Here is a 22,528-nt window from a genome sequence, read left to right as displayed (position 1 = left end):
CCCACATCCAGATATCCACCCCCGAGTGATATTGGGTGAGTCGGTATGCTCTACATACAGACAGACTGACATCTGGACCCACTGGTACAGACAGACAGTCAGTCAGTCACACAGACTTGTATACAGGTCACACTTAGACAAGATTCACTTTGGTTTCTTGTCACTCTCCCAATCGGGTTCAACAAATACCGTCCTTTGTCATTTTATTTATTTTTATCTTTTACCAGAAGTATTTTGGGTGTAGCTTTCTTTCATTCACACGTGTGATCACCGGACATTCTCTCTATTTTGATAACAGTGTATATATGTACCACCGACTCTGTTATCTGCTCTCTTGAATGAAATAAAGGTATACAAGTAAATCCATTCTTTCTGTCTTTACTTCCCCTCAAACATGGAAGAGGCTTGTGATGTCTCCACACTCACACACTATAAGCTTGTGATATCCCCACACTCACACAGGAGAAGCTTGTGATGTCCCCACACTCACACACTATAAGCTTGGGATGTCCCCACACTCACACACTAGAAGCTTGTGATGTCCCCACACTCACACACTATAAGCTTGTGATGTCCCTACACCCACACAGTAAAAGGTTGTGATGTCCCCACCCACACACACACACTAGAAGCTTGTGATGTCCCCACACCCACACAGTAGAAGCTTGTGATGTCCCCACACCCACACAGTAGAAGCTTGTGATGTCCCCACACCCTCACAGTAGAAACTTGTGATGTCCCCACATTGGCTTGCGACTGTCGTAACGATCGCTTTGTGGAACGGGACACAGATTCGATTATTTACAGGCCGCCGCCATATGGTGTTGCATTCAAAACATATATTTTAGTCGGACATGTTTACTCAACAGCAGTCATTTATTTCCTCATTTAAGGAAAGTCAGGCGGTTGGTTGGACTTGTGTAACTGTTAACACCTTATCACGACAAGACCGGTGTAAGGTCTGAAAGTATAATCCCCCTCTCTCCCCCCGCCCAAATGGGGATGCATCTAACTCAGTCTTGATCTCTTCTGGTCAATTGCTTTAACAACATTGTCATCTGATTAAGTTTACATAATTCTGCCTATTCAGTACACATCTAATTAGTTTAAAAACATTCATATCCTGTTATTTAAATTGAGAAGACAAAGGTGGGTGCACCAGTTTTTTTCCAAACAGTAATCATAATTAAAGAAATCGAACATGTGACATGAGAATGTGACTCATCTGAATAGGTTATACACATCTATATATAAATTCAAAGGTATCGATTCTATCCACTTTTAATTATGGATGATCAAGTTTATGACAACGCTTTGGGTTACCTGATCAAATCTGACCATAGCTATCCAGAGGAGATCTACAAGCTCAAGGGTGATCTTCGTACCAATGCCAAATCCAAGTTCAGACAAGTTGCCAAGCCTTACACAATACAGAATGGAACCCTGTTCCACGACAGGCCCCTTTACACAGGACTGCGACCTTTGAGCGATCAAAAACTGGCCAGGACGCTCATTGGTCGCCTAAACCCAGAAAATCATGTTTCTATGTCACTGCTCCAGCAGTTGTTCAGCAGTAACTGCTCGAGTTGTTCAGCGTTTGCAACCAAAATGAAACACTGCAGGGACAAGCCCTCTATTTATAGGCAGGCTGAGGAGGCACTACAGGTAGCTTAAAGGAGGCAGAAAAGAGGCAGAAGCATTGCCATGGTGTCTCAAGTGTTGCCGTGGTCGTCGAATGGAGGCACGGCGGTCGCCATACTCATCGTTCAATGCACGCTGTTGGTTGCCCAAAGAAGGCAGAAGGGAGGCAGAAGCATCGCCCAGATTTACGGGACAATATTTCAGCAGAAGGCATCTGTTACCTGGCGACCATTGGGCGACCACTGTGCCTTCATTCTGCAACAGCGGCAATGCCTGTGCCTCCCTTCTGCTTCCTTTGAGCCACATTTGAGCAACCAATCTCCTCGGCGACCTTTGTGCGACTGTTTTGAACATGTTCAAAAATTCACGGCGACCATGGCGTCCATGGCGATGTCTGAACCTCCTGTGTACCACCTTGGAACGACCTAGGCAACCATTCTGCCTCCTGTGAGCCTCCAACGACGACCTGGCAATATCTATGGTCGCACACGGGAGGCACAAACGTCGCCATCCTGTGTAAAGGCCCCATAAAGGCCCCATAAGCAGGAACGTGACTAAATACTTAGACTCGTCAAGAATGGCCGAAAATGGTTTCTGGGCAACGGATGCAGAGATTGTGGCCACTGCTTCTCTTCTACAAACTGACATTGTTGTCTATACCCATTATGGAAAGGAGCTGAAATGGCTTCGCTACCCAGCATCATTCATGCTTGAGAAGCTTTCCATTGGTGCAGTGTATGTTACCAACCTCCTTGAACACTTTAACGTAGTGATGTCCAGTGACATTCAAATCATTCTTGGAATCATTGGATATTGGTTTTCAGAATAAAATTGCTCTCCCATTTTATGTTAGTTTTCTCTATTTGATATTGATACTAATATAAAACCTCTAACTTAGACAATGACAATTGCTTCGTGAAATTTATTACACCCATCTAACGATATTTAGAAGAATAAGAATGTAAATGGACAAGTAATAAGATGTTTTTAATGATGTGATGTCCTCTATAGTCAGAATATATTCTTGATACTGTGATACATGCCTCCCCAAACAAAGGTACTTACAGACACAAGTGCATACTTATAATTGGTTTCAAATTGACTTTATATGCAATCAAAAGTAGTCAAATATATTCACAAAACATATTAAAGCTTATTCAATAACATAAGTGTAAGATATTTCCTCACACAATTCTCAACACCAACTTTCGAACTTACAAATTGATGAAGACTACAATGAGTTAAAGCCAATGTGATTTGTAACTTAAAAGATATTTTTATTAGCTTAAACAATATTTATTTCTTCTTTGCGTGTATATAACAACATTTTGATTTTTTGGGGGGATTCGATAACAATTTATTATTATCTACACCGGGGTAGATTCTGGGAGCTCCCAGAATCTACCCGGGTATACTCTGAAGGGGGGTAGATTTTGGCAGCTTACACCGAGTTTGATTCCCTGCATGGGTGCAGTAATTTGATGCCCATTAATGTTTATGTCCCTGGCCATGATATTCCCGAAATATTACTAAAAAGGCAACTCACTCAACCATCCATTTCACAGATTCGTCCGAAATATATATTGTTCAGTGATTGTTGATAGAATCCTAAACTGGATGGAGAGCGTAATGGCGGATGTCATGAAACAACTGTTTCTTGTGTTCGTGACCTCAAGTTGAGTTATATACCTACTGTCACTTATGCCTAGTATGTATTGTAGGTGTCTTCCTATCTGGTACAAACAGGCAACCAATACCTTCAATACAAAACAGTCGATATTGTACTATTAGGGGTCATGTTTTTTATACGTTCAAATCTTGAACCAACTACCCTGAACTACCCAGAACTGCAAGATTAAACTCTAACCAGTTTTTACATATATCTCTCCCTAAATCCATCCAGAGATGATATTAACTTCTTGACTGTTCAGATTCAGGGTTCCTGTAGAATGATGGTGATAAGGTACATAGTATCACACATGTCCATCCCCAGATCTGAGACCGCCTCCGTGGTCTTGTGGTAGAGCATCCGCCAGGAGATCGGAAGGTTCGGGGTTCTATCCCCGGCCGCGTCATACCAAAAGACGTTCAAAGATGGAACATGTTGTTACCCTGTCTGGCGCTCGACATTAAGGGGCTAAAACAAGCACGGGTCGGCTCGGAGTCAGTATACTGTGTCTGAGTGGGGTATTATTGTTAAAATAGTATCGCAGTGAGCTAAGCACTATAAATCGGTATCAGTCCGGACTAGTCCAAGCACACACACACACACACACACACACACACACACACACACACACGTGCGTGCACGTCGCTATGTAAGTGCAATAATCTTGGACGCGACGTTAAACCCAATTTCACCTCACCTCACCTTAGATCTGGACATAAATATTTGACTAAAGTCTTAAGTGTCGCACTACCCGAAACCTCTCCTTATGCTACGATCACACCAAAGTAGTGCTATCCCGTTCTACACTGTCCTAAACAAAATACTAGAACGGGCTGTGTTCACGGTAGAACGTGTAGTTTGGCGTAAAATACGATGCTAGTTCGTTCATAAGCAGTCCTCAATACGTCTATCTTGTTCTTAGCCAGTCTGCAGTCCGTTTGTATCCAGTTCAGATCGTGTAAAAGTGCCCGTTCACCTCATCCCGACAACGTTTCGAAGCAGTTCGAGCGCGTCCGTAGCCGTTCTCAACCCGTTCTCAACCAGTTCAACCTCGTTCACAATACGTCCAAGCCAGCTCTAACTAATTCTTAACCCGACCAACTCGTTCGCAGTACGTCTTCATCTCGTCCAAAGTGCGTGTGTATTCGCGTCCTGGCTCGACTCCTATGGATACCGAGCGCGTTGTAGCCAGTCTTCATTCAAGTTCAGGGCTCCGAGCTGTACACATCATGCCTCCAAGGAGAAGTCGACCCGGTCGGTGTGCACACGTTCTGAAATTTATGTCCGACTGCACGACGTCGTAACACGTCCCTAGTAGGTTCGAAGTACGACAATTCCGTTCGAAGTAGGGCAATTCCGTTCGTAATACGTCTTTCTCGTTTTAATCACGTTGTTAATCCGACTAATTGCATAACGGGATGGACGGGATAAAATTTTGAGCAGACTCAAAGTTCTAAAGCACCCTCCCCGTCCGAGCCCGTCCATGAAGTTCGTAAAAAGACGGTCAATAGTTGCTACAACGTCCACTACGTTCATACACAGTTGGAGCCCGTTCGACAAAATTTTCACGAACGTATTGAGAAATAGTTTGCTGTGATGGGGGTATTAGTCCAGGTTCACTCAGTGCCGATTATGGCTCCCGTTTGAGATCTGACTGCGCTACGACACGAAAAGTGAAAAAGTCGGATTACTATCCTCAATGATCTGGAATGTCCTATCATTTTCTGAACGCAGTCGTATACGTTCGTAACAGAGTCCTACGGATCGGGAAAGGTCCAGAGAGGTCGGCCAAGCACTCCCGACAGTATGGTGCGTCCCGTAACATTCGGGAAACTCAGACGATTTTGTCTAGTCGGATTACAATCGTGACTATGTCGTGACAGATTCTGCTGTATCGGATCAAAATCGTAACAATGTCCTGTGTTGTCTGGACGGTGTCCCGTGGATCGGGACGCTGTCGTGATGAACGGGCATGAATTGTTCATTGCCGTTTCTTGTCGATTGAGTCCAGATTGAGTCCAGATCTTGCCGAATGCATACAGTCTTTGTCGGTTCACTGCCTGATCTCTGTCGGATCCCATTCGGGAGAATCGGGACACTGTCGGTTCTTTTTTTTACCATGCGGAAGATATAAATCCGATCAGAATCGGTTTGAGAACGGGAGAATCAGGACGAATTCGGCTGGAAACGGCTGAATCGGGGCGCTTCCTGAACAATATCTAAAGCGATGTAGGGTGAGTGAGTGAGTGAGTTTGTCTCACCCCATTTTTCAGACACCTCACGAAAATATGACATAATTTAAACAAAAACGTTTTAATAGTCACTCAAATAATGTAACAAGAGTCAACCCAATTTCACCACAAATAATTCAAATAATTTAAAATCTGTCTGGATTTTAGCTGGAGAGAACGGTTGATTTACAATGCGCAGAGCATGCGTCTTGAGCTGAGTCTGGACCAGACAATCCAGTGATTGACATCATGAGCATCGATCCACGCAATTGGGATACGATGCATGCATCAACCAAGTCAGTGAGTCTGACCACCCGATCCCGTTAGTCGCCTCTTACGACAAGCATAGTCGCCTTTTACGGCAAGCATGGGTTGCTGAAGACCTATTCTACTCAGTAGACGACGATAGGCAGCAATGGTACGCCTTGGCATCTGGGCATTCACAAGAGGATAACACGATGATCCTACTCTGGCATGAATGATATAAATTTGATCCCACAAATCAGGATTAGCAGTGAAAGTCCAACCCGTGTAGATAACTTCCGCTGCCTGTACAGCTCTACAGTCGCAAATATCACCATCCTATTGCAGCAAAATCATGACGTGGAAACCACAGTGAGTGAGTGAGTATGGTTTTACGCCGCTTTTAGCGATATTCCAGCAATATCACGGCGGGGGACACCAGAAATGGGCTTCACACATTGTACCCATGTCGGGAATCGAACCCGGGTCATCGGCGTGACGAGCGAACAGTTTAACCACTAGGCTACCCGACCGCCCCTGGAAACCAAAGACATGCTTCAATTTATGTGTTCATCCGAACAGTGGTTTCGCCATGACGAGCTGCAAGCTAGGTTACCCCAGTCCTTTGACATACCGAAGTGGAGAATGCACTTCTGCATCTCAGTATTTATAGAGAACATTCAGAGTATGAAGGTTCTACTACACCAAATCAGAACCAGTTGGGACAGTGCGGTTTTCGTTGGAAGCCTTCAGTGCAGATCGAGAGATATCTGCAGGCTGTGATTGGAGGATATTGTGTAAGATTTTTATATGTCTTTTAAATGTACATCCATCCAGTTATTAAAACCATGTTTTTCTATATTTATTACTGTCTTTTTCAACATTATGACTTATGCTGAATGTGACCACAGCTATTTTCAAAGAGGTGACATTTGGTGCGAAACTGGGGGTGGTGTGTTTAGCTTCCTGTACTCGGAAAAGGAGCTGGCTAAGCTAGTCATTTTTTTATGTTTTTTATTAAAAAGGCCAAACTGTTGGCTTATTTAAGGCCAAACTGTGCACACACGTACAGGTAATAGCTGTTGAATGCTTAGTTATTTAAAAAAAATATATAACGTTACTATTGAAGTCTATGGGAAAACATTTGGTTGTGTGTAACCTGTAACATATACTTAGTTCCCTCTGTCGAAGTACACAGCGGTGGTTCAGGGGCCCGTTCCACAAAGCGATCTTAGTCCTAAGTTGGTCGTAACTCCCATACTTTATCATAGGCTTACGATTAACGTAGCCCTAAGATCGCTTTGTGGAACGGGGCCCAGATCCCCGTTCCACGAAGCGATCTTAGCGCCAGATGATCGTAACCCCCAGATTTAACATAGGCTTGAGGTAGTCGTAGCGCTAAGATTGCTCTGTGGGACGGGCCCTGGTCTCACCAACTTATATCTGGGGTCGGCGACCTCCACTTGAAGTACAGGGTTACTGTGACATACAGACGCAACATACAATACGTACTGAATACGTACAATCCATGAGGGCCTGAACCTTTCAATCACGCGGATTAACTGAAAGTGAAATTGCTATTTCGAGATCTTTACTTTACAAAGAGTTGGTCTTCTGGCGAAGCTCGGTGTTGTCGGGGGTCTGAGGGACAATGCCTCCCCCTGCCCTGTAGTTGTGGACTACAGAATAATTATTATTCCCCCGTCACTTCCCACCCCTATCCCCTTTATTCATAGCCCTGACTCCCTACACTGCGATAGAATGTTAGCCAGTGGCTTATCGGGGGACAGGCCGATAAGCCGCGGTAGAGAGTGATACGCGCTTATTGTATCGATAATATTGGATATTGATTGATTGATTTATGAACGGTTAAATCCGTATGGTCAGGCGGTTATTGATAAGAACGTGGGACCTAAAAGAGCCAGACGGAGAAAACACGGCACCGATAAGGTAAACTAGAAGACTGTACTGATGTTAACTCTATGTTTGTGTTGGTTGGTCATCCGACGTTTGTACGTTTAAGATTTCTGTTTTAACGCTATTCCCCGGGATTTCTGCAGTGTTGTCTGTCTGTGGGGAAGGAGAACGAAACAGGTGAGAGGCTTATTACATCCTTGAAATTCAATGGTTAAGGTATAATTCTAAATGAAATGTCACCATTGGAACGCAAATTTGATACTCTGATGCAAACAATTTGATTTTAAGGTGAAATAGTACTGGGAATATCTCACGATTATACATATATCAAATGTTATATTGTGTTGTATGTTTGTAATTACAAAGAGGAATTAGATATTGAAAAAAATGTCTTCTTACTCCCTACATTACATTCCACCCATTACTCTGACAACTTCCTCCCTGCAAACATTCATCACATTATTCTGACCACTGACTCTCTGCACTACTTTCCTCTCATTACTCTGACAACTTCCTCCCTGCACTACTTTCATACATCACCCTGACCAATGCCTCTCTGCACTACTTTCCCCTCATTACTCTGACCACTGACTCTCTGCACTACTTTCCCCTCATTACTCTGACCACTGACTCTCTGCACTACTTTCCTCTCATTACTCTGACCACTGCCTCCCTGCAAACATTCATCACATTACTCTGACCAATGCCTCTCTGCACTACTTTCCCTTCATTACTCTGACCACTGCCTCCCTGAACTACTTTCATACATTACTCTGACCAATGCCTCTCTGCACTACTTTCATACACTACTCTGACCACTGCCTCCCTGCACTACTTTCATACATCACCCTGACCAATGCCTCCCTGCACTACTTTCCTCTAATTACTCTGACCACTGCCTCACTGCACTACTTTCATACATTACTCTGACCAATGCCCCCCTGCACTACTTTCCTCTAATTACCCTGACCACTGCCTCCCTGCACTACTTTCATACATTACTCTGACCACTGCCTCCCTGCACTACTTTCATACAATACTCTGACCACTGCCTCCCTGCACTACTTTCCTCTAATTACTCTGACCACTGCCTCACTGCACTACTTTCATACATTACTCTGACCACTGCCTCCCTGCACTACTTTCCTCTAATTACTCTGACCACTGCCTCACTGCACTACTTTCATACATTACTCTGATCACTGCCTCTCTGCACTTATTACTCTGACCACTGCCTCTCTGCACTACTTTTATACATTACTCTGACCACTGCCTCCCTGCACTACTTTCCTCTAATTACTCTGACCACTGCCTCTCTGCACTTATTACTCTGACCACTGCCTCTATGCACTACTTTCCTCTCTAAAATCCCAAAAGACGGCTACCTCCATGTAGTGCTACCACCAATACTACATTCAATTGTATGGCTTTGGTCCGAGCTCCAGGCGTGTGTTTGGCACATGCCGTCTTATATTTCGATCTTTTCTCTTCATGTTTCTACAAATCAATCAACTGATTTCATTACTTTTGGGAGTTAAACCCGAATCTGAACTCTTAATCAATACCAACATGTAACTATTATTACAGTGCAATTTCACATGGTGAAAGAATTTGAATTAGGCTACAGCCTTAGTGATTTGCTGTTTTGGGTTATTGTTGGGCCTTGATTTGTTACAAAGCTCATTATCATATGGAGTGAGAAAACACAATGTTAGCTTGCAAATCAGCTCTCAGCCGTCAGTCCGTCCCGAGTATATTCAAAAGCTTCGGTAATGGAACTGCCGTGGACGTGTGTGCAAGGGATACCTACCCTGTTACTCTTAAGTCGTCGCTGGACAAGTATCTGAATTTGGCAGCATTCACCTTCCAATGTTATTCCTTCCTATTATGATACGAGTAAATACCCAGGGTACATTCCCATTGCTTTATTTTCATTTTCATTCTCAGTCCTATTCGAAAGGCACAACGCCAAAATAGCCATCCAAACATATTACACTAGGGGAGAGAGCTATTGGGTGTTGTGTATTTATCATAGAGGTGTAATGCACTGGGTAATAAGTCACCATAATGTATTAAACATTACTCATCCCAGAAATGTATGACAATAATTAACTGCATTTACTAGGGCTAAAGGCTGACGAACTGGCAGTCCCAGGTTTGACTCGTTCAAACGTCACTTTGGTTAACTTTATTAAGTGGCATTTTGAAGTTGGTTTGATGAACAAGGGAGATAAGTCTATCCTGGTTATAATGCTCCTGCCACTTGCACGATGACGGTGTTGTTTTCTACACCGATACGTCATTGTATTAAAGAAGTTGTATATTCATAGAACTATCTTACTTGTTGACCCTTTGGTTGTGTACTGACTCAAATACACTACTCATAGGAAAGTTAAAGAGTGTGTGAGTGAGTTGGGTTTAACGCCGCTTTTAACAGTATTCCTGTTATATCAGCTTAATGTGGGAGGAAAGCCCGAAGTGATGCAGGTCTCAGACGTTTACCACTTCGGTGAAACCCACGAGCACAGGTATGGTACTGACAAACCTAGAAACATAATCGGGGCGAACCGGGATTCGAACCCACAATCATAGGTTTCTGGCGTGCCCGTGGGACGCAACCCTGCACAGCGAATCACGGCGCCTTAGACGACTGGGCCACCCGTGCCCTAGAAAGTTAAAGAACAAGACAGATTTACTATAGTTACATGAAAAAAGAACGGATGTTCTTTAACTTCTATTCATATAAATACACACAACTTTTTAAGTATAACCACACCATGCAATTCGACTTGGTTTATTTTAGTTTCGTATATTTAAAGAGATGTCTAAATTAATAATTTCAGCTTAGATTATGCACCTGGGACCAGTGGCGGATTAGTCGTGAAGATAAACTGAACTGACACCTTTCAATATGGCGTCCAGAAACGACACGGGGGGCTCCGCAGTTTCCGGGGAAGATCTGGACCACGCCCATTATCCCGACGGTGGGTCTGACCACGAGGCGGTGGAGGTGGAGGATGTTGGGTCAGAGGCTTCCAAGAGCGGCGGAGCCTGGACTGTTGCGAGCGGAACCGGAAGTCCCGACGAGCTGATGCTTCTGGAGAGCGATTGTGCGCCCCCCTCCCGTGAAGACAGCGTCTGGAGTGGCGGAAGTCGGAGGGGACGAAGTGGGGGCGGGTCACGTGTGTCGTATGACAGTAGTGACAACCAAGAGGGTCTCGGGTTTCGCTCACGCGATGACGGTGCGTGTTCATACGCCAATAATCGGACCGGAAATCTCAGTAGCAGGCAGTCCACTTCTTCGGAGCTTCGTCTTCAGATGGACCGGATGCAAAAAGCGGACGAGGAAAGGAAGATGGCAGCGAGGAAGAAAAGAGATGAAGAGGTTGCGCTTCTTCGTAGGAAAATGGAAGAAGTAAGGAGGCGAAAAGGTATTGAACTCGTGCCGGGGTCACGTGATAGCCGCGGAGTGATACGAGCGTTCCTGACCGAGGAAGAGAAAATGGCGATGGAGAGTCAACAGAAAGATCTCGCTCGAGAGTCAGTGGAAATGATTTCACAAATAAAATCAAAACATGGCATTCCAAAGGACAAAGAATCGTCTCCTGACGTGGTGGTCATGGCAACTGAGTTCTACAGCAGCAAGGAGATGCCAAACGAGCTGCTACCTGATCACATCCGGCTGAATCTCACCACCGAGGAGATCCGGGACCTCAAGCTGGTGTTTGACATGTTTGACGTCAAAGGAAGGGGGTAAGGAGGATCTGCCTAAATACCTGTAGTGAGTGAGTTGGGTTTAACGCCGCTTTGAACAGCATTACAGTTATATCGCGGCGTGTCAGCTTCATGTAGGAGGAAAGCCCGAACTGATGCAGGTCTCAGACGTTTACCACTTCGGTGAAAGCCACGAGCACGGGTGTGGTGCTGACAACCTAGAAACATAATCGGGGCGAACCAGGATTCGAACCCACAGTCAAAGGTTTCTGGTGTGCCCAAGGGACGCAACTCTGCACAGTGATTTGCCAAATACATGTACAGTTAATTTATATCGGAGTGAAGAATTGATCTTGAGTGTAGATGGTTGAGTGAATGGGAAAAGGGGTAACGAAAAAGCGACAAAGCACAAATGAGTTCGAGATGCAAAAACACTGGTTAAATATTTTACAAAATGTATTTTCTTGATACATACAGTTCCATATTTGAACTGATCCCCTGCAAGTTCAAATACCCTTGTTGTCAATGGCAACTGTAGCTGTGTTTATGTGGCCATATTACCTATCTGGGTACGGGAACTCTTTTACAAAGAGTTTCCCTGAATCTAAACATGTCTAGGTCTGTGTTTACATTCTAATGACATCTTTACAGTGTATAAGCATCGACACATATACCTAATTAATACTCACAGCTCAGGGAAGGACTTTGTAAAACAGTTCCTGTACCCAGATAGGTAATATGGCCACATATACTATTTCGCTTATTCAGGAACCTGACAATACAAAAGTACATCTGATAACTACCAAAGACCTTGAACATCTTTAAGTTACCAGCATCCAACCACAAATTATCACGTTTAGGGTGAGGTGAGGTGAAATGGGGTTTAACGTCGCGTCCAAGATTATTGCACTTATATAGCGACGTGCATGTACGTGTGTGTGTTTGTGTGACTGTTTGTACTAGTCCGGACTGATGCCGATTTATAGTGCTAGCTGACTGAGATACCATGCCGCAGTTTAACACAATACCCCACTCAGACACAGTATACTGACTCCGAGCCGACCAGTCCTTGTTTTAGCCCCTTAAAGCCGAGCCGACAGGGTAACAACAAGTACCATCTATTAACGTCTTTTGGTATGACGCGGCCGGGGACCGAACCCCGGACCTTCCGCTTTCCGGGCGGACGCTCTACCACTGGACCACGGAGGCGGTTATTACGTTTAAATTGCTATTGTGACAATGGCATGTAAAGAAAGCTACAAAAACCTTTTTCCATATTTAATAGAAAACTCTGCAAAAAGCAGAGTCGATTCGCGATTCCAATTATATCGTGAGCATGTGTTTATGAATCACTATCAAAATGTTATGATACAAGGGGTTCGCGAAAAGTGAGCGTATCCTGCCCCATCGGTGGCACCCGTTACAAACACATGCAAAGGCAAGTCAATTGTTAGCCTGAAAAAACATGGGAACATATGGTACAAGTCAAAATAGGGAATTGCATCGGATATCATTTTTGTCACTGATGCGTCAAATGTCAAAATGTCCTCCACATGTCTACCATAACACTTTAAGCATGTGGTGACTTTGACGTGACTGTTGCAGCTACATCATCTCCTACGACCTGAGGAGAGCAGCGGGGATGCTTGGTTTCACAGCAAAGAAACACGTGTTTAAGGAGATGATAGGTAAGTTTGTAACTGGTGGAGCTAGGAGCTGGTGGTTATTGCGAGAGAAGCATTGTGTCACTAGGGTTGGTGGAATTGGAGTTGATGGATGGGCCTGGGATGCTGGTGGCTTGAGATAGGATATCGATGGATGGGCCTGGGATGCTGGTGGCTTGAGATAGGATATCGATGGATGGGCCTGGGGTGCTGGTGGCTTGAGATAGGATATCGATGGATGGGCCTGGGATGCTATTGCTTGAGATAGGATATCGATGGATGGGCCTGGGATGCTATTGCTTGAGATAGGATATCGATGGATGGGCCTGGGATGCTGGTGGCTTGAGATAGGATATCGATGGATGGACCTGGGATGATGGTGGCTTGAGATAGGATATCGATGGATGGGCCTGGGATGCTGGTGGCTTGAGATAGGATATCGATAGATGGGCCTGGGATGCTGGTGGCTTGAGATAGGATATCGATGGATGGGCCTGGGAAGCTGGTGGCTTGAGATAGGATATCGATGGATGGGCCTGGGATGCTGGTGGCTTGAGATAGGATATCGATGGATGGGCCTGGGAAGCTGGTGGCTTGAGATAGGATATCGATGGATGGGCCTGGGATGCTGGTGGCTTGAGATAGGATATCGATGGATGGGCCTGGGAAGCTGGTGGCTTGAGATAGGATATCGATGGATGGGCCTGGGATCCTGGTGACTTGAGATAGGATATCGATGGATGGGCCTGGGATGCTGGTGGCTTGAGATAGGATATCGATGGATGGGAATAACTATGATATTTTATACAAGTAGGGGTAAAAAAAAGTTTGAAGCTAGGTTGTTATGCTGTTATATTCACTTGTGGCATCTTTTAGTACTGACCTATGCTTGTTGAGTCATTGTCCACAATTTAGCGTGCCCAGTCTTGTGACTTGTTGATAGTTGAATTCGACTGAACAATTGGACACTCTTTATGACACTCCATGTGTGAGAAGAGACCACAGTCTTCTCGTATCGGTCATAAGAAACAATCCTTCATGAACATCTAAATTTGTGAAAGGTTTGTGCTCAATAGGTTCCACAAAGGCCACTGGGGTCACCACCTCGAATGCCTTGTTATCCAGATAGAATCGCAGCCCATAACATTTTCATATTAGGCTAGTGACGAGTGATGAGTCATGGATGCATTACCATGATCCCGAAGGAAAAACCCGACTGAAAACACGTCGGGTCTCCCCAAACCAAGAGGTTTAGAGCAACCAGGTCCACTGAGCAAATTTGACCACCTAAATGTGGACAGCAAGAAGACATAGTGGTTACTTACCACAGGAAAGCATGCCAACTTATTGAAGAGATTGAGTTTATGAAAGAGAAGCATCGCGGCAGACTTGGTGTTCTCCACCAGGACAATGTTCCTGTTCACACCAGTCATGTTGCAATGGCTGCAGTTCGGGAAAGTGGATGCATCAACTTCATCCAACCTATTCACCCCTGGTGACTACCACCTGTTTTTAAATCTGAAAAATACTTTTTTGCATGGTCAGATATATGACGAAGACCAAGAATCGGTTGCTGTTAGGAGCTGATTGACCGACCAGGATTTGACATTCTACAAAACACGGATAATTGACCTGGAGAAGAGACGGAACTGAAAAAGAACTTGGTTGAACATTTATTAAAATGAAATAGAATATACTTAGGACATTATTTCAATTCTATGTATGCTATGATTACACCTCGTATATTGAGACAGGGTGTCGATGGATGGAACTAGGCTTTTGGATAAGACTGGTGTGTTGGTGGACAGTGCAAAGGTGTCTTGTTTTTTCAAAGGCGGAGCTACGGCGCGTATGGGTAGAGCCAGGGTGTGGAGGATGCAGCTAGAATGTTGATGAGTGGAGCTAGACTGTTAATGGCTTTGACTAATGTGCTGATTGATGGAACTGAGTTGTTGATGGGTGGAGCATGGATGTTGAGGTGTGATCTGGGGTGGGTGTTTATGGGTGAGACTAGTTTGTTGATTGATGAGCTAAGCTGTTGATGGGTGGAGCTAAGCAATTTAATGGGTGGAGCTGTGATAATGAAGGCTGTAGCTAGTCTGGGTGAAACTAGTGTATTGATTGGCTGAGCTAGGGTATTCATGAGGGGATAGTGTGTTGGGGATGGAGCTTGGGTGTTTAGCTAAGACATCGAAGGGTAGAAATGGATCGGAATTGGTTGTTGATAGGTGTAATCGGTGCGCTGGTATTATGTGTTTAGAATTCTAACGTTTTTCCCTATGGTTGGTGAAACTTGAGGCTGACCCGGGGTTCGAATCCTGACATTTATATGTGTGAACTTCTTTATTTTAATAATTTACATTGGTAGTCTGTATCCAACCTAATATTCAACCTACTCCGCCATTTCAATTTCAGACGAGCTTTCCACAGATCAAAAAGGGAAGGTCACTTTTATCAACTTCTTGGAGTTTATCATCAAGTCGCAGGGTGAGGGGCCAGATCCATACGAGGAGATCATACAGGTTGGTAGCATTCAGTCTGTACACTCGTCCAGGAGATCATACAGGTTGGTAGCATTCAGTCTGTACACTCGTCCAGGAGATCATACAGGTTGGTAGCATTCAGTCTGTACACTCGTCCAGGAGATCATACAGGTTGGTAGCATTCAGTCTGTACACTCGTCCAGGAGATCATACAGGTTGGTAGCATTCAGTCTGTACACTCGCCCAGGAGATCATACAGGTTCGTAGCATTCAGTCTGTACGCTCTCCCAGGAGACCATACAGGTTCGTAGCATTCAATCTGTACACTCGTCCAGGAGATCATACAGGTTGGTAGCATTCAGTCAGTACACTCGTCCAGGAGATCATACAGGTTCGTAGCAGTCAGTCTGTACACTCGCCCAGGAGATCATACAGGTTGGTAACATTCAGTCTGTACACTCGTCCAGGAGATCATACAGGTTGGTAGCATTCAGTCTGTACACTCGCCCAGGAGATCATACAGGTTCGTAGCATTCAGTCTGTACGCTCAACCAGGAGACCATACAGGTTCGTAGCATTCAGTCTGTACACTCGCGATCGTCCACGAGATCATACAGGTTCGGAGCATTCAGTCAGTACACTCGTCCAGGAGATCAAATAGACACTAAGGCCATTGTTAGTCAAAATACGAGTATGGGCGTTATGACGTTCTTAGTGCTAAGATCGTTTTGCACAAGTGGGCCCTGGTCGCCATCATCATAGAATAGTCACAGAGCTTACAAAAACGTGAAGATCCGGGTTAGAATTGGTATCCATCAACCCATGCTTGTCGTAAGAGGCGTAGAGGTTGTTGAATGTGATCGTATCCCAATTGCGTAGATAGATGCTCATTATATCAATCACTGGACTGTCAGGTCAGGCACGATTATTTACAGACCGTCGTCATATAGCTGGAATATTGCCGAGTGTGGCGTTGAACAACAAACAAACATAATCAGAGATAAGATTGCTTTGTGCGGATGATAAAAAAACTGATAGGTACGTTCACAATATTGTTTCTGCCTCAACTTTTACAGTCGGCTCGTCACAAAATGGTTGAAATTCTGTCGATGCGACTTACTCAATCACTCCACAGTCGGCCTGTTAAAGTTTGTTACAGTAGTCTGATATAACTTCCCTTGTGGTACGTCTCGCTGCATTGTTACCTTGGTAACTATCTAATTTCAGTGTTTTCATCTTCTGGACGTATCTGGGAAAGGTTTCCTGACTTTCTCTGACTTGCGGGAGGCGGCTGACCACACCCAGGTGCGCCTGTCCAACAGGGCGGTGCGGGAGATGCTGCAGGAGGCCGACGTCACGGGGGACGGGAAGATCACCCCCGACGAGTTCGTACACATCATGTTGCAGACCAACACCTTCAGACTGACCAACAAGGGCAGGACCAGGCTGAAGTGATGCTGTAAAAAACTACCAAAGTTCAAAAGTGACGTTTATGATACTTGTGCTACATGTGATATCTACAGACTTGTGGCAGCGACAAGCGCTTACGGTCAAAGGGAGATAACTCTAGATACCGGAAGTGATAACGAATGTCAACACTGTTGTTAACTTTATTGCTATTTACCTCATTATTCATACATCATCATAATCATAATCATCTATATGTTGATTGGTTGTCTTGTCTACAGTTGCATGTCAGTAAATAAATCTTTAATGTACTTAACGCCCTGATTTTCAGTCTCTGGGAATCTCTCACCAGATCTTCCCCTTCAACCTTCTGTCCATCTTTAGACATTTTTTAACACCTGCAGGGCTTCCCTCAGTCTATTTATATCTTGCATTAAGCACCGCCTTTGATGCTTAATGCAATGTCTTCTAATTGGCCACCTACAGGTAGCTTCCTTCCATACCTGACTTCCTCCTCACTTCTTGTGCTGCTGTTGAGGAGGAAGGATATGTTTTTTTCCTCAGGTATGGAATGGCCACTTTTCAATCTGTTTTCATCTGCCTCTGTCAGAAATTAGTATCTATATTAGGGTGCTGAATTTAACCGAATAACATATATAATATCTTTAAAAGTAATATTAAATTAGTAAATGAAATATTAATATTATATAACTAATTAATATTAATTGACCACATGGTCAATTTTGGCCCATGTGCTTTTTCAAGTATTATATAATGTTAATGTTAGATTACTACTAGTTTTATTATGGTTACAAAATGGCTTTGTACTTCTATGTTAAAATATATATACCTGTAATTCTGCAAATACCTGACTTCATGTGCTGCTGTTGAGGAGGAAGGATGTGTTCTTTTCTTCAGGTTATTTCTTCAACAGCAGCCAGCCCCATCATGTAATAAAAGCGTAAACATCATCTGCTCGTGTCTGTGTTCTCCACCAGCCTGAGCCGGATCAAATACACCACCCCGGCTACAAATTTGGCGCCCAACTTCGGGCTGAGCACGTTCATATTAAATTTGAGCAAAAGTACCCTACTGTGCGACCCGGGACGTGCCTTCTTTTGACGGGGGAGTATGTAGCAGGGCGTGGAGTCATCACACCGATGACATCCTTACCTTGACAGTTTGTTAACGGGGTTGACCTCTTTGGTCATGTGGACAAGGCGTCAGACCTCTTATCAGAAGGTCCGTGGTTCGAATCCCTTCAGGGGACTCGATTTTTTTATGGCCGCTAAGTATGACTGGTAAGTAATGGTATGTGATCGAATATCGATATCTGGTTCGGTAGTGAGGATGGAACGGAGATGGTAGAATAGCAGAGTCTGAATCTTGAATAAACAAGTGGTGTTGTAACGAGCTGTTACGATCTATCACTATCCTGTACAAGGGGACACATATAAGGCGCCGTATTTCGCTGTGTAGAGTTGCGTCCCTTATGTGTGCAAGGAACCTATGATAGTGGGTTCGAATCTCGGTTCGCCCTGATTATGCTTTCAGATTTCTCAGCAACATACCCATTCTTGTGAATTTCACAAAAGAAAAAAACGTCTACAACTTGCATCACTTCAGGTTTTCCTCCCATATTAAGCTGACAGGTCGTGATATAACTGAGATACAGTTCAAAGTCTTATTGGAATAAGACCAGACACATTAATGCTCAAATAGTAAGTGAACAAAAGCCATGAAGAACTTTGCTCTTGCATAAACGCCCGTGAAGATCCGGTGTAGAATTGGTCTTCAGCAACCCATGCTTGCCGTAAAGGGCGACTATGCTTGTCGTAAGTGGTGACTAACGGGATCGGGTGGTCAGACTCGCTGACTTGGTTGATGCATGTCAATTGCCAGGATTGATGCTCATGATATCAATCACAGGATTGTCTGGTCTAGACTCGATAATTTTCGGACCGTCGTCATATAACTGGAATATTGCTGAGTGTTGCGTTAAACAACAAACAAAACAAATCTTGCATAAACAAACGTAAATAAAAAGAATTTTATTTGGAGCCCTACATTTCTGCTTTCCACTAATCAGTGAATTAATGAATGTGCGTCTTTTTATGTAGCATTTTACGGTTACGGTGGAGTAAACTTTATCGAAAAGTACGCGGATATGTATTTATATAAAAATGATAGGCCATCTGACACATTCAATTATGTTCTATCGCCATAGAAGGATTAGCATGGCTTCCGAGCTTTCTGAATATCAAAGTTACAGCGCATGTTCAGTAATGACCGTCAAACAGACCCTGAAACAAATATATCCAATTCGGCCGATGCGAGTCTGTAATATTTGGCAAGTCTAGATTTCCTGCAGTATCAGGAGGAGAGTTTCTGGGCTCCTTTTTATTGTATTTTAATAACTATAGTTTAACAATTGTTTTGATTTGAGACTTAAGCTGTTTTATTACCCAGCCAGGAATGTTGTTCGAATTGTTTAACACAATATTTAATACTGGTTTCGAGCTTTCATGATATTTTCGTAACTGCTTTCGGGCGTCAAGTGAGAGACCCGACTACAGGTACTTGAACGCATCGTCGTTCCTGGTCATCATGGTCAGTTAAGCCATGACTTTGCAGCTCGCCTGGTCAGCATCGGGTCATCTATGTCAAGGAGTGATTGGTCTATCGACGCTTACTCCGTATTGTCTCCATCAGCATTTATACTCGCATGATAAAGAAACGCAACACCAGCTCTAACTCACATTAGTATTACTTACTCTCAGTCCATCCATCAATACACGACAGGATCAGACCGGTCAGGCTCGTCACTGAGTGGAGAGAACTTAGAACGATCGGGTGCAAACCGCGCTCTTCTCTCCTTATGTTGACGGTATCATTTTAAAGTGTTCGCAACTGGCCTGTCTTTGTCACATGCTTGCATAGATCATTTTAATTGGTTAAGAACAATATCAGACCATGAACTCGTGTTAGTGAACCTACTAACCGATTAAAGATGCCTATTGATTAATTGGCGACAACACCACCGAAGCTATCCCGAAATATCCTGTGAATGTCATCGCCCTATTGATTTCCTGCTTGTTTCCGCCAACACTTCGGCTTTCTGTCTCCATATTTTTTAAAGCTATAACCATCAATTTAAAGGTTGTTTGTTATTTTTTGTAAGGTTTTGGGGACGCTGTTTACCTTATAACAATATCCAAGCAACTCAAAAACCACATCATAACAAAATAATCTAACAGTTGTAACCCCAATTGGTAGATGCATATATCTACCACAAGTCATCTTCCTGAGGCAAACCGCCTCCGTGGTCTTGTGGTAGAGCGTCCGCCCGGAGAGCGGAAGGTCCAGGGTTCGATCCCGGGCCGCGTCATACAAAAAGACGTTAAAAGATTGTACTTGTTGTTACCCTGTCTAGCGCTCGGCATTACGGGGCTAAAACAAGGACTGGTCGGCTCGGAGTCAGTATACTGTGTCTGAGTGGGGTATTCATGTGAAACTGCGGCATGGTATCTCAGTGAGCTAGCACTTTAAATCGGCATCAGTCCGGACTAGTACAAGCAGCCACACACACACATACACGTGCATGCACGTCGCTATATAAGTGCAATAATCTTGGACGCGACGTTAAACCCAATTTCACCTCACCTTCCTGAGGCAAGAGTTAACTGAGTGTAAAAGTCCAGTTTCCACCCTTGCCGAACTATGCTGGAATTCCTGGACTCGACCGTAGCGCCACCAGTGGTTGTTACGAGTTATGTCCCTTCTATGCTTCTCCTATGGACCAATCAGATTCCACCTCTCGTATCACTTGTATTTGCTTCAAAAAAACGTCGGCGCCCAGTCAACACGATCTAATCGATAATCAAGATCTATATATTGTGATAAAACGACTCTTAAATCGCGAAGTGCATCAAATCACGTGAGCATATATGTTGACAATGAGCTAGCGGTGCACATGCTTTGCTAATCCTGTAATCGACCGAAATCTACATGACAAATTACGAACCGGATTTCGATTTCGGAGGGCGATTTTGATTGGACTATGCCTAGACTCGTTAGTCCAGCCAAAATGTAACTTCGTAATACCAGCCTAGTTCGGCAAGGGTGGAAACTGGACTTTTATAGTCAGTTAACTACCTTGCCTCGGGAAGATGACAACAAGTATGTTACAACATCACGTAACACTGGTGTGGACATTTATCAATTGATGAAATGTGTATTCAGTGTTTAATGCGCCACATAGCATATTAGTTGTGTAACAGGACAGGCTCTGGGCACCTTATATTTGCATGACTTTGCGTTGTGATTCTTTTATTAAGGATATATTGATGCCGAAAATACTAAAGAAGGTGTCTACGGTCCCTCTGTCTGTCCTTTACGACCTCAGTTCGTTGGATGTAGGGAGGTGATTAAAAAAATATATAATCAAGTTTCAACAGTTTATTACAGAAAAATAAAAAAACCCGAAAAAACCCAACTGTAACAAAATATAAATACGAACTCAACAACAATTACAAATCAGTCATTCCTATTCCTAACTAAAATTTACATTATTAAGCCAAAAATCCTACTAACTTATACCTTAAGAATAAAACTCAGAAGCAGCCTAAAGCAGACGAACAAACCCCTCACTAACCCACTTTAATAAATAATCCCTACAGCATCCTTAACACCGTCTACGAGGACAAACAAACCACCCTTCCAAACCTCCGAACACAATCGGTCAATGTAGCTACATCACATAGCTTACATTATTTCCTAATTAAATCCACCCATCCAGGAATTGTTCGACCTCCGAACAGGTAATTTGGTGTGGTCTCCCTCACCTGTAGTGATCTTCCCGATCATGCAAGACAATGAGAGCATTCGCGCCCATCACTTATATACTCGCAAGGACACGTAACCTCTGGGTCAACACGTCTAAACGGTGCAGCCACTGGTTATTCCAGTCTGTCACCAACCAATCGGGGCGCTCTTACCATACGACCCACGACTGAAAACACTAAATAGGCCTGCAGCCGACAAACGTACGTGCCCGCACGTGGGGCAAGATCTGAAACGTGCTGTCCCAAGCGAACTACATATCGGTAAGGAGCTATTAACCACGTAAATGCTGCCATCTATCCTACATAATCAGAGGAAATTTCAATATTTCTACAGTTGTAACCGCTAGTTGATAAACCCGTCATATCCAACTGCAATTGAGCATCCGATAGTAGGAATTCAAAACAAATTTGCAAAGCTTACCGTGATTTTCATTAACAATTGTTGTAGGTCTTTAATGTTGATCTTTCTAAGATACGGGGGCTGGTCATAAAGTTCTATGTCTGACTAACTTTAAACTATGGACCATAACAAAGTGAACTGGTCAGTATAGTACATTGTTTGAGTATTTCATTGCAAGTACATTTTAAGGCTGGGAAAACAAGCCTTGATGTTGACCCTAGGTCTGGAGGTCCCTCAACTTCCATCAATGAAGATTGAATCAAAGAGATAGAAAAACTTATACTGTCAGATAGACTATTACCATTGCTGAACTTG

General features: G+C 43.8%; 1 protein-coding gene across 1 annotated transcript; it reads left to right on the top strand.

The window, feature by feature from the left end:
* Positions 1 to 7,721: 7,721 nt before the first annotated feature.
* Positions 7,722 to 18,054, top strand: LOC124122859. The gene is made up of 5 exons (XM_048383466.1): positions 7,722 to 7,878; positions 10,545 to 11,454; positions 13,021 to 13,103; positions 15,495 to 15,601; positions 16,790 to 18,054. The coding sequence occupies exons 2-5, from the start codon at positions 10,613 to 10,615 to the stop codon at positions 17,015 to 17,017; spliced, it is 1,260 nt and encodes a 419-aa protein (XP_048239423.1). The 5' UTR covers positions 7,722 to 7,878; positions 10,545 to 10,612; the 3' UTR covers positions 17,018 to 18,054.
* Positions 18,055 to 22,528: the final 4,474 nt, after the last annotated feature.

This window comes from Haliotis rufescens, unplaced genomic scaffold (assembly GCF_023055435.1).
Source record: "Haliotis rufescens isolate VD_foot unplaced genomic scaffold, xgHalRufe1.0.p SCAF_49, whole genome shotgun sequence".
NCBI classification, from domain to species: domain Eukaryota; kingdom Metazoa; phylum Mollusca; class Gastropoda; order Lepetellida; family Haliotidae; genus Haliotis; species Haliotis rufescens.
The sequence above is the reverse complement of the archived record's forward strand: the minus strand, read 5'-3'. Positions and strand labels throughout refer to the sequence as shown.

Excerpts from the sequence above, each read along its gene's own strand:
- LOC124122859 (XM_048383466.1), top strand. The coding sequence starts at position 10,613 with ATGGCGTCCAGAAACGACACGGGGGGCTCCGCAGTTTCCGGGGAAGAT. Across the intron at positions 13,104-15,494 it reads CGTGTTTAAGGAGATGATAG|ACGAGCTTTCCACAGATCAA; the intron begins GTAAGTTTGTAA and ends TTTCAATTTCAG. Across the intron at positions 15,602-16,789 it reads CATACGAGGAGATCATACAG|TGTTTTCATCTTCTGGACGT; the intron begins GTTGGTAGCATT and ends ATCTAATTTCAG.